Source organism: Nestor notabilis, unplaced genomic scaffold (genome assembly GCF_000696875.1).
Source record: "Nestor notabilis isolate BGI_N333 unplaced genomic scaffold, ASM69687v1 scaffold598, whole genome shotgun sequence".
In the NCBI taxonomy this organism is placed as follows: Eukaryota; Metazoa; Chordata; class Aves; order Psittaciformes; family Psittacidae; genus Nestor; species Nestor notabilis.
The window spans coordinates 851-13,340 of NW_009941252.1; the positions used below are offsets into that span (position 1 = coordinate 851).

At 38.2% G+C, this 12,490-nt stretch overlaps 1 protein-coding gene across 1 annotated transcript; it reads left to right on the top strand.

Annotated features, from left to right (window-relative positions):
* Positions 1-483: 483 nt before the first annotated feature.
* On the top strand, positions 484-10,816 carry LOC104410556 (UDP-glucose:glycoprotein glucosyltransferase 1-like). The gene is made up of 12 exons (XM_010020769.1): positions 484-652; positions 2,447-2,532; positions 2,869-2,953; positions 3,927-4,015; positions 4,490-4,594; positions 5,122-5,206; positions 6,507-6,689; positions 7,880-8,040; positions 8,526-8,640; positions 9,281-9,397; positions 9,738-9,897; positions 10,348-10,816. The coding sequence occupies exons 1-12, from the start codon at positions 641-643 to the stop codon at positions 10,371-10,373; spliced, it is 1,224 nt and encodes a 407-aa protein (XP_010019071.1). The 5' UTR covers positions 484-640; the 3' UTR covers positions 10,374-10,816.
* The last annotated feature ends 1,674 nt before the right edge of the window (positions 10,817-12,490 follow it).

The window sequence follows — 12,490 nt, forward strand, 5'->3', positions numbered from 1 at the left end:
GTGGGAAAAAAGGAATTGGTGTTTCTGAGAGTACCGTGGCACTCTGTAAAGAGTAATGCAGTGCAAAACAAATGTTTATTTCAGATGATAAATACTAGATGAGACTAGCTTTAAACAGGTTTAGATTCAAAGTCCTGGAGCCCATCATAACTTTTTATGAGATGCCAGACCAATCGCTCACTTGACTACCTTCTCCAATAAATATTTAAAATATAAACAGTAAAACAGAGCAACAGTCCTTCTCTTTTCTTACCCTAGCATCTTACCAGTTGAGATTCAACTCTTTTTGGTCAGGGACACACTTAATGTGTGTGTGAAGTTTGTCACTTGAAGGAGCTGAGTTCTTTGAGGCTTTTTAGGTATTTGTTTAATAGAATTATGCTGGAAAAATAAAGTGTTACTTACTTCCTGTGGCTATTCTAAAGAGTAACTGAATCACTAAAGATTTGCACTTTTGAGCTATGCTGAATTCAGCAGTATCTTTTCCTGACAGGTGGATAATGTTGTAGCTGCAGAGTATGAATTGGAGTATCTGCTTCTGGAAGGACACTGCTATGATATTACTACTGGACAGCCCCCTCGGGGACTCCAGTTTACACTGGGAACTTCAACCACTCCTGTCATTGTCGATACCATTGTTATGGCCAACTTGGTAAGCATTCAGTTGAAACTGGCCGCAAATAACTGGTCCACAAGTCAGCAAAATCACTTGCATAAACTATTAAGTATTTTCTAGTATAAGTGGGTTATGGAAATGTAGTGTTACTTATATTCCACAGTTGCCCGTAAATATATCGGAAACACATCATTCCCAACACTGACGTGTAAAACCTTGCATTGTACTTATTTATTTGTTTCTTACCTTTTTCAAGATGTACTCCTTTCCCTGCAGCTTGCCAAGAAGAATCTTCTGGAGTATCTTAGAAGGATGCCAATATTCTTTAGCAACCTCTTTCCAGGGAAGGTCAGAGAGTTCTGGGTTTTTCTAGACAGGGTACTCCTCAGACCATCCACTCTGGTACTGTAAGCCTCAAGTGGTCTGCTGTCTTGTTTTGGAACCTATTTCTTCAGCAAAGCTATGGAACAAATGGAGAGAGTCAGTGAGAATAGTTGACATTCTAGAAAATAAAAAAGTGTGAAAGAATGGGAATCGCTTTGTTTAATTGAGGAAATGTAATGGAAATCCAAGCGTATGATTGTTCCCTACAGCTGCCATTGTAATGCAGCTGTATAAGGGATCAGTCTGGTTTCAGTGTCTGCACTGTGCAATGAGAGAGGTAATGAACTGAAGTTATGGCAAGGAAAGTTAGCCACTGGAATATATTCTTGATATGTAATGTTAGTGGAAAAACTGAAGTAAACTGCCTTTTGTGGGGGGGTTTACTGTTATTTTTGAATCTTTAAATGTATTAAAAAACAAGGAAAAAATGCTTATCAATGCTAAATATTTTAAAATACCTACTCTTTCTCTAGTTCTCTGTGCTGTTTCTTAGCCAAAACGTATCCTATAGTGATGTAATATTTCCTACTTTAGAAAGGAAGATGACTCTTCTGTGTGATCACACCGTATGTTCAGGAGTAAAGCTTAATGGCTTAGAGGAGTCTTTTTTCTAATTATTTAAACCAAAGCATATCTACCACAATATACAACACCGTGTCTGGGAATCCTCTTCCTCAGCTCAGTGTCTGTACTGTGAAGGGGTATGAAGAGACCACAAACATACCCTGGACTTTTTTTTACTACTTTATAATTTTATTACTATATTTTTTCTTTTTAAAGCAGAACTTCCAGGAACCAGAGTGGTTCCTGGAATTGCATGCACAATACAAAACTGGATGGGACACAGAAGCATCACTACAAATGTTTGTATCTTCTATAGATGCAATAGTCGAAATCACAGATAAAACATTCAGATCTGGAACCTGAAACACGATTGTATACAAAATCTGAACTTCACATTGTAACTTCTGAAGTTCTGTAGAAAAGATAACTGTAACATATGAATTATGTTACTGTTTCCTGCAGTAGATGAAATACCAGTCTGTAGAGCCTCAAAAACCATTTAGATTTAGTTTTGTAGGCAGACCTTTCATGCACTGCAGTGCAACAAGTGTCCACTCCCTCATGAAGGCAAGCTTTTGTGGAAAAAAGCTTGCGCTGTTCCCATCAGAATCCACTGAAGACTTTCATCTATCAGATAATGCTGGACTTTTCATATGCCTCTCTCTGATGGAAAAAACAAGGATTTTGAATAGAACTTCTGGGGTTTTCCTCCTGTTTTTAAGGATTTTCAAAGGTTTTAATGTCTTAAGGTTATGTTAATCAGCTGGCTTACAAATAACTATTTCCACATTTAAAACAGTGGGTCAAAATACATGACTTAAAAACTCAGTTTTCTACATTTGCTTTTTCTGGAAACTGACAAATACTCTTTTTGCTTTATAGGGCTACTTTCAGTTAAAAGCCAATCCTGGTGCATGGACTCTAAGACTGAGAAAGGGCAGATCTGAGGATATCTACAGGATCTACAGGTAGGACAGTATAAGAAATACTTAAATCTTCCTCTTGTGAAACTTCTGAACTAGACAGGCATTGTAATATGATATGAATTTAATAGTTCCCTTGCCACAGTGTAGTGAACTGAACAGTAAGTTACATTTTGTACTAAACATAACTTATGTGAGATGAATGAAATTAAATCATTTAAAAAAAACCCAGGAAGTACATGTTCAAATACATGTATTTGTTACGCATCTCAAACATGTTTTACAACGCTAAGGCTTAAAACCACATAGAAAAATGTGTAGAAGAAATAAAGAACACATTTCTGCATTGTAGTAAAGGTCAATATTTTCCTTTACTTTCAGCCATGATGGCACAGACTCTCCACCTGAAGCTAGTGACGTTAGTGTTGTTCTCAACAACTTCAAAAGCAAAATTATTAAAGTGAAGGTGAGTTAAAAAACCTGGATTTTCTCTTAAAAAAGATTGTTTGACCAGTAGTGGGAAAGAAACTTTGATTAAGGCCTGATGATCTCTTCCTACAAACATGCACTTAAGGCAGTTTACACAACATTCACATCACAGTATCAAAAATAAGAGAATTATCTGGAGACATGGTTTTGGTTTTTTGACAAAAGAGGGAATGACATGTAGCTGCTGTTGCATTTGTATGCCCATGAGAAACAATTATGCTCATGTTTTACTGACTCTGTTACGCTTGTGGCCTCAGAAAAAAGTAATTTTTTTTATGTCCTATATATATCTGGTAATAAACATTCAGTGTATCTACTGAGCCAGTATATATATATCTGTTACAGGTAAATTGTACTCATCTGGCAATACACTATTTAAAAAAAAAAAAAAAAAAAAAAAAAAAAAGAAAAAAAAAGGTGTATATATAACTATTTAAAAAAAAAAAAAAAAAAAAAAAAAAAGTAGAGAGAATACAGTGTATATATATAAAAAAAATAAAAGGTAAATTTAAAAGGTAAATTCGTAATCTGTCTGTCTCTTAGGATTGCCCAGCAGATAGAAAGAGCTGAAAAGATTAAGGAGGACAACCAATAGATAAGTCACGGTTATCATACACCTGGCTCAGTAGCCAGTAATACCACTTAGAAACGTAAGGGGGGGAGTATTTGTTGGTTTCTTTGAGGTTTTTTCTTTGCCAGTCTCCATCACCAAGAACCTCTTAACAAAGCATTTTAACCGTCTAAACTAACATGCCTTTGGTGTCTGAAAACAGCTTTGGCATCTGTTCTGAAAATGTCAGTTTCCTGATCTGATTCTCCAGGCAGGTTAGGTTACCTGTCAGCTCACTAGGCAGAATTCAGATGGATACAGAGCCAGTATCAAAATAACACTCTCCATGTCTGTTTACCATTTGTGGTTCCAGTCATTAAAGCAACATTATGCTTTACAGGTTCAGAAAAAACTGGATATGATGAATGAAGATCTACTAAGTGATGGTACCAGTGAGAATGAATCTGGATTTTGGGAATCCCTCAAATGGTAAAACGAATTCAGTAATAACCTGAAACTCTCTTGAAACTGGAAAACTATTTGATGATACAGTTAGATCTGTGATATTCCATAGCTGTCTATTAAGACTGCTTGAATTTAGGGCTGTTATAGGACCCCTCTGCTGCTAGAGACCAGGGCTGTTGCTTTGTACCTGCTTGCCTTCCCTTATCGCCACCGCTACCTGGGAGCCTGTGAACATCATTCATTTCCAGGAGCTGCATCTCTGCCAGCAATCCTGCCATTGAGCAAGTGTTCATAGATATGCCACTGAGTCTTCCACATCTGTGTCTGCAGTACTCTGCCTTGTGGAGGACAGCCTGACCAGCATGGGGGGACGACACCAAACTGTGCAATTGTACTATATTAAACCAGCGTTGTAGCAATTCATCATCGGTTGCACTCTTTGCTATATAGCTGTCCCTTACTATCTTGTCCTTTATATAAATTCATTTACCCTTTCAGGGGATTCACAGGAGGACAAAAGAATGAAGATGTGAAACAGGATAAAGACGATGTACTAAACATATTCTCTGTGGCTTCAGGACACCTGTATGAAAGATTCCTACGGTGAGTCCTACGGTCTCTAATGGTAATGTACCCTGATTTCCACAGAAGAAAGGTTAGAATTTGCAAGAATATAAAAAAGCCCCAAAACTTCCTGAGCAGCTCAGAAGTCCTCTAGATTCTGCATAACATTCATACATTCAAACCAGACTTAGTTTAATAGACGGCATTGTCGCTGTCCTACATTTTCTCACTACAGTATAACAAAATTCAAATGTATTGTTAAGATATTACAGAATAAGTCATAGTTGCTTTGGAGAAGAACTTCTGTTCTCAGAGGACTGTGAAAGCCAACATGCTGCATATTCTTTGACTCATTAAAGTAAAAAGATTGTGGGAGGTTTAGTTATTCTGTAGATAAAATTAAGCAGTCTGCAACAGGCTGAAGCTACCCACTCTTTCTTCATGTGTGAAGATCAGGTTACCTGTCACATAACTCAGTCTAGTAAACCAGCAGTATATAATCTCTTACACAGCTGATATCTAGTAGTTATTCCTGTAAATGCTTTATTTTTTTTTTCTTTTGACAGCATAATGATGTTGTCTGTGCTGAAGCACACCAAGACCCCTTTAAAGTTTTGGTTTCTGAAGAACTACTTATCACCTACATTCAAGGTTTGTAACTCATTAGAAATTTATTCTGTGGTGAGGAAAAGCTTTTAGTTTTTAAGTTGCAACCTCTGCAACATACTATTGCGTAAACACATGTACAGTTACCTGCCTGTATACCTTCTATTTTGATGAAGAATCAAGTTGGTGTAAGCTGGCAACTCTATTTAGAAAGCTGTGAGAAATGACAGACAGGTTGACAGTAGATTCATGCTGCAGGTAAATATTTAAGAGAAGAGCACATATTAGGAAAATCTTACTTGAAAGAATCTGAACTATTTTTTGTGACTCACACAATAAAGGTGTAGATTTTAAGATGAAATTCGGGGCTATAAACTTACATCTAATACATAAGGGCTGGAAGATTGTAGGAAAAAAAACCTACTATCAAAGCAATGCCTGTGACCAGGTGTGGAGGCAGCTCTGTAAGAGAAGACATTATAACCATGTTTCAGGCTGACAAGACTATGTGAGTGGTGTGTGGTAGAGAATGATGCAGGCCCTAGGTGAATACACCCCAAAATACTTAGGGATTGTATGTGAGACATAAAACAAGCAGCAGGATTCAAAATAGAAAGCATAGGTAAATGAATGTTAAGAGATTGCAACTTGCAATATTAGGAAATAGCATTTCTGAGAGAATCTCACATGTTCATCATGAATTCAAGATGAAGTAATTAGCAATGTCCCCACTGCTTCAACCATGGGCTGCGCTGTGACTGCTGTTGTCAGTCACCTCTTGCAGTGGTGCAACGAAACACTGCCCTCCTCCCTTCCTAATGGCTATGTTGTGCCAGCATCCCTTGGCTAAACCTGTACTCTCCCAGTGTCAGAGGAAGCCTTCCAGATGAGAACGTTAATTGCTTTGACCGTGAGCCCAGTTCTAATAAAGAATTTCTCCCAATTATTTTCTCTCGTTTTATTATTCCCATTTACACAGCTTTGTACAGCCCTAAATAACAGTTTTCCCATCTGTGAAATTTTATGATTTGAGTAATGCATTCTTTTAAACTGATCTGTGGATCACTATAAAATGGCTCATAAGTAATTGTGTGGGGCAGAATGCCAAAATATTTCATTGTCTGCTGGTAGTTGGCTTTAAAATTTGTACCGATTCTTCACTTTGAGGTTATTTCTTTGTTTGAAGTAACAATGAAACTGTAGTTTCTCTTCACGGTATTTCATTTTCTAATGTTCTATGCCTTACTTATAAGACAGAAGTCTATCTCTTGTAATGCACTTTTCTTTTTCCTGCAGAGGAACAAAGAACTGAGATAAGCTACTTTTTTCCCCCCTCCCTCTGCAGGAGTTCATCCCATACATGGCAAAGAAGTATAATTTCCAGTATGAGCTTGTCCAGTATAAATGGCCACGCTGGCTTCATCAGCAAACAGAGAAGCAGCGTATCATCTGGGGTTACAAGATCCTCTTTCTAGATGTGCTCTTCCCATTAGCTGTTGATAAAATCCTGTTTGTGGATGCTGATCAGGTAACACAGAGGTTGGAATTACTTCATACTTTCTTTTTTCTCTAAGAACAGTATGTTCTTGAGTACAATTTCTGTTATTGGAAAGGTTGCAAGTTAGAGCCCTTCGCAGGCACGATTGAAGGTTGATTCTGTAACTATAGTATACTTCAGTGAACGTTGGTTTTCCTGCCTGTTCCCAGAAAGATTGGTTTTGTTGGCCTGTCCTTTTCTTTTGTCTGGGTCCTCATTCACTCACTGTGATTCCAGCTAGTTTGCCAAATAGATTCTTGTTTCACCCTTCCATTTTTCCAGTTGTGACTGTTCTCCCAGCCTGCAGCTCACTTACCACATACAGTATTTTCCTAAGTTACCAAACACAGTCCCACCCCCCTGCTTTCCATTTGGCCAGACTTGGGTGGCTTTCAGAGGAGTGAGAAGGCAAATCCCCTGTGCATGAAGCTGTATTCTGCTGCAAAGCAAATGGTGTGTGTAAGGCTTTATCTGTGCTTACTGCCTGCACGGTTTGAAAGTACAGGATACATGTGCATGAGAGCTGCCAAAAATACTCCTTCAGAAAGATACATGAAACTGAGAAGTACAGATTATCAACACCTAAGTATAAAATGCCTTAGGTGTCTTGACAAATGTACAGTGTGATCTCATGTCAGTTAAAACCATTGCAACTTACACTGAAGTATCACCTAGGATAAATTTTCATCTATGCTGTTTTCATTTTAGACACTTTTTGCTGTGTTTATAGAAGAGATATTAATGCATTTTTTTCCCACCGGAGTGGTATTTTTAAAGTAGTGTTACTGTCACATCATCTGTGTCAAAAAGACACAAAAAAGCCTTCATCCCTTGAGGGTTTGCAAACTTTTTTCAAGAGTAAAGGATACAAAGGATCACAGTGGAGTTCATGTATAGTGAGAATTCTTGCTGGTTATTAAGCAATAATTTGGCACTCTAGTTGTCAAACTAACCTGTCAGTTTATTTTAAGCTCTATTTTAGTTTCTCCAACTGTAAGGGCAGCTTTAAACACCTTTTGTGCTGTTTCTGTACTACGTATACACAATGCAAAAGACTGCAGAGTATAATAGGTAATTCTTCCTTTAACTGTTTGCTCAGTTTGAATTAAGTCCTGACCAGCATTTCAAACTAACTTGTGATTGGCTTCTACCTTCTAAATAAAATGTCCTTTACCCTTCAGATTGTGCGCACAGATTTAAAGGAATTACGGGATTTCAATCTAGATGGTGCTCCTTATGGATATACTCCATTCTGTGACAGTCGAAGAGAAATGGATGGCTATAGGTTCTGGAAATCGGGATACTGGGCAAGTCATTTAGCTGGAAGAAAATACCACATCAGGTACTGAAGAATTCAGTTTTTACCAAATAGAGGCGGGGGGGAAGCTTTTGCTACTGCTTAGAACTAGCAGAAAACTAGCTGAGGTGAAAACAACGCTACAGTGAACCACTTGTTGCTTACTGTTGCCTCTTCAAGGTTCCTTTGCCTATGGTCCATTTGAAGCACTAGGGGCACTGAAGTCACTTTCAGTATGCTACCACTTTTACAGATGAAGAACTGAAGTGTTAACTAACCAGACATCTTCATTTGTTAATAACAAATGTTGGAAGAAGGGACTGCATGACAGCAAAGCTAAGATAGATTTGTTGGAATTTTTTTTGTACGTGCCATGACCTTGTTAGAACTGCTTTCCTGCCTTGTCTTAGATAATTTGATGTACTGCTACCAAGAGATTGTTTTAGCATACTGTATCTTGGGGTTTACTGGGGCTGCAGTAAGTTACTCATCAGTCAACTGTCATTACTAATTGCATCATCTCCATGTAGTGCTCTGTATGTTGTGGATCTGAAGAAGTTCAGAAAGATAGCAGCTGGAGATCGACTCAGAGGACAGTATCAGGGTCTTAGTCAGGATCCTAACAGTCTGTCCAACCTCGATCAGGTGTGTTTTTATTGGGTTTGTGTTGCTTTATGGGGTATAATGGCAGATTGGGACCTCTCCTTTCCTGGCCAAACTTCAATCACAGCCAGATGCCAGTGGCAGTTACTGATAGCATCAAACATAACTACTGGGTGGAAACAACACCTTCCCCTTAAATGTCCTAAGACTATCAAATTTTCCAGTGTACTTCAAGACAAATACATAACACAACTGGCTTTGTTTCTTGAGCTACCCGGCTACAACTACGTTACTATGCACTGACTTAACACTAAAATAAGGCTTATACTGTGGTAGATGATAAAAATAACACAGTGGTTTTAATCAATTAGGAACTGTCTTCCAAACTGGTCCAGTACAGGTTTGACACTAGACTGATATTCCTGCTTTAATACTGTTTGCTAAATAACTGATTTTCAACAAAGTAAGATTAACAGTTGTAGTTTTTTACCCAAGGACTGTTTGGAATGGAATGGAATGTTGATTCACCACTTTTCATTTGCACGGGGGGAAAAAAATAATAAAAAAAATAAATAAATCACTCTTTACAAAAGTTAAACTTCCCCATAGTATCTGGTTGGAGGTTGTTCCTCCCACACTGCACCCTGCGCACACTGTTACTAACTTGTATTCTTTACACCAGGATTTGCCTAACAACATGATCCACCAGGTACCAATTAAATCATTGCCACAGGAGTGGCTGTGGTGTGAAACATGGTGTGATGATTCCTCAAAGAAGAGAGCAAAAACCATTGATCTGGTAAGTGCAGTATGGCTCCCTCAGTCTTACGTCACAACAAAATAACGATGACCAATTTTAGAGGCACTTTCCCCACCTCAGACCCAGGCACCTCCATTGTTACCTAAATGTTTTCAGTACTTCATGGTTTTTTTTCCCTTTACTTTCTATATTTCTCTTACCTGGAGCAGTGGCATTATTGTGAATTTGGAAAGAGACTTTACACTACTCCAGCTGAACACAGGCATGTATGGTTCATCAACAACAGAGGGATTCCACCAGGGGGAAGCATACCTCTGTTCAGTACATGAACCTTTTTTACATATTAAGTATCTGAACAGTTCTTTTGTTTTGTTTGCAGTGTAATAACCCAATGACCAAAGAGCCCAAGTTGCAAGCAGCAATGCGTATAGTTCCAGAATGGCAGGACTATGATCAAGAAATCAAGCAGCTCCAAAGTCTTTTCCAGAAAGAAAAAGAAACAGGAATACCAGCTGAGATGCCAGGACACCACACACATGGTAATCTTTCAGGCTGTTTCCCTACTTTGAGTTTTTTCCTATCTCTCTGGAGTAGTATTAAGTTGCATACTTGCTCACTGTAAGCTTGCACCATGCAAAGGCTTGCATGGACGAGCTGTTAAATAATGTGTATTTTAATAGGACAGAAAGACCTTAGTGAGCAAGGCTAGTATAACTTCACCTGCTTCTGAAACCTCCAGAACAGAGAGTTATATTGTATGCTTATTCCAGTTCTGTTAAAGACCCTCACTGTTCCTGCAATTTTATGGCCTTGGCCTTATCTTAACCCTTAATTAAAGTGCCTGTATACAGAATGGGTATGAATTGTACTTCAGTCACTGGTAACCTTGCAAAGCACAAGTCTTTGGGGTTTATGTACTAATTTTCAAACCAATCTGCCAATTGAGGCAGCTGGAAACAGAATGATCATTTTTCTCTCCTCTTCAACAGATCCAGCAGCACATGTGGAATTATGATCCATGGAGAAAAATTCAAGTTAGACTGTTTCATAGACAATTTTTATATTGAAAGCTAGGTTTTTTTCTGGTATGTCTGCAAAACTGCTGAATAATTGAATGGGATGATGTATGCATTTTTATTACTTGCCTTTGGGTTAATTTCTGCATATGAAATAGGATCGGGATTGCTGGAATTAGCATTACTGGTTTTTTGCACCTGTGGTGGAGATGAAAAAGCCCAGGATGGAATTTAGCATTTCAGAAACAAAACTTCAAAAATCCACTGGAAAGGCCACAGCCTGTTCCTTCAGCTGTCGCTACCTCCACCACTGATGAAGATGCTGTTAGCATCAGATGTGACTCCAGAGCTTGGAAATTGCAGACCCATTAAGCCACTGGCTAGAACATAAATCCTAATCTCAACAGATGGAGAGAATTTTTCCAGGTACCATTAAAAGGCTCAGACTCATGCCTTGAATTGGATACTGTTTTACCTGCAGGTTTTCAAACAGTTGGAAATGCTTCTCAGATTTGTTCAGTATGCCCTTGGTTTTGTTAACAAAACAAAAAAAAAAAAGTCTAGTATTACTTAGATTTTCTTTTCCCGTCCTCAGTTATTGCCCAATTTTTGGTGGTTTGGCTTAATGTAAAGCTACCACAATCTAGTTAAATGCCCATCCAAATACAAATGCCTACACTTACAAAGTGAGCAGAACATTGAATTTGACACCCTAGCCCATCTGACTTGAATCAAAGTGCCCTCCCTCCTTCCTGCTCCAAGTTTAAATCAGTCTGCAAAACTGGTAGGGCCTTACTATTGCTGTGGTTCACTGATTCATGAATGTGTTTTGTTATGAAATCTGTGGAAGCTTGGAAGTTTATCATCTTGTAAATTTCATTAACTTTATTTTTCTTCAAACAGATGTTGTCACATCAATAAAAACTTTGGAGTTCTTAGGTCTTAAGCTTTAGTTCACACTCGGTCCTTTATTCATCCTTTTTGCTTGCACACTTTACAGTCCTAATTTGATTTTGGGGTTTCTGAATATTTTACCTGCATTTGTTTTCATTCTGTGCATAGACAAGATGCAGGGATTAATCATCATTCATATCATTCATATTCGTGTCAATTTTTAAAGGCAATACTGCTATAGTTCTGTTATGAACATACCAATTTAAAAAACGCCTCAAACCCTGTTTTCCTCATTCTTTAGGATTATTGTCTGCTCCCCAAAAACACTGAGAAGTTGAAGAGTTGAAATTTAAGAATTAATGTAGTATTTCTAGTAGTAAAACATAATTCCCTACATACTGGGATTGTTTCTGCCTCCCATGTTTTTATACAAGTCAATGTTCTGTGCTGTAAGAGCGTCACAGTAAAGATAATCCTGACTTTATAAATTCTTCTAGAATTCTTCTATTATACATTCTATAGATGTTTTGGAGGAATCTGTAAACACTGTAACTGCTGTCCTGAACTGTTCAATAGGGCAACTGAACAGAAAAGCAGCTCTTCTGAAGCCAGCTCAGTAAGGGACCCACATCCCTAACCCAAATTCTTAAAAAATATGTTAAATGAAAGAGCTGGGGTCCCTTAAACACACACTGCTGGCACTGGGGACAAGGTCAGTAAACTGATCAGGAACACTGCACATACATACACTTCCGGTGGGTATCAGAAGTAGGTGATTCTAGAAAGATATTGGAAAGGACAGGTTATAATCTCTCCCTCTTCTGAGGGAAAGCATTGCAAACATGGGCGGCTGGATATCAAACCATGAACTTACACACTATGAGTTATCAGCTGAGGTATTTTCCACCTTGTGAGTTTTTAAATTCAGAGTCTCCCTGTGCTAAGTTACAAGTGGCTTATGCTTCCCATCACAACTGTTCCAGGTAAGGATAAGCAGACTTCATAAGGATTTTTCTTCTAGTGTAAAGAACAGTAATAGTCTTGCTCACCAGTTAATTACATACTATGCTAATTAGCCTGTTTTAAACAGATAATGCAGTACATGTAAGATTAACCTTTTTTCTGTGTTCAGCTACATCTGCCTCTTCGGAGCACATGGAATAGCACAAGATCAGGTAGGCAGCAGCTGTACAACACTTCCATCCAGGGATGGATAGGGGCG

Coding starts and splice junctions, on each gene's coding strand:
- LOC104410556 (XM_010020769.1), top strand. Junction 2,533..2,868: donor GATATCTACAGGATCTACAG/GTAGGACAGTAT, acceptor CTTTACTTTCAG/CCATGATGGCACAGACTCTC. Junction 5,207..6,506: donor ACTTATCACCTACATTCAAG/GTTTGTAACTCA, acceptor CTCCCTCTGCAG/GAGTTCATCCCATACATGGC.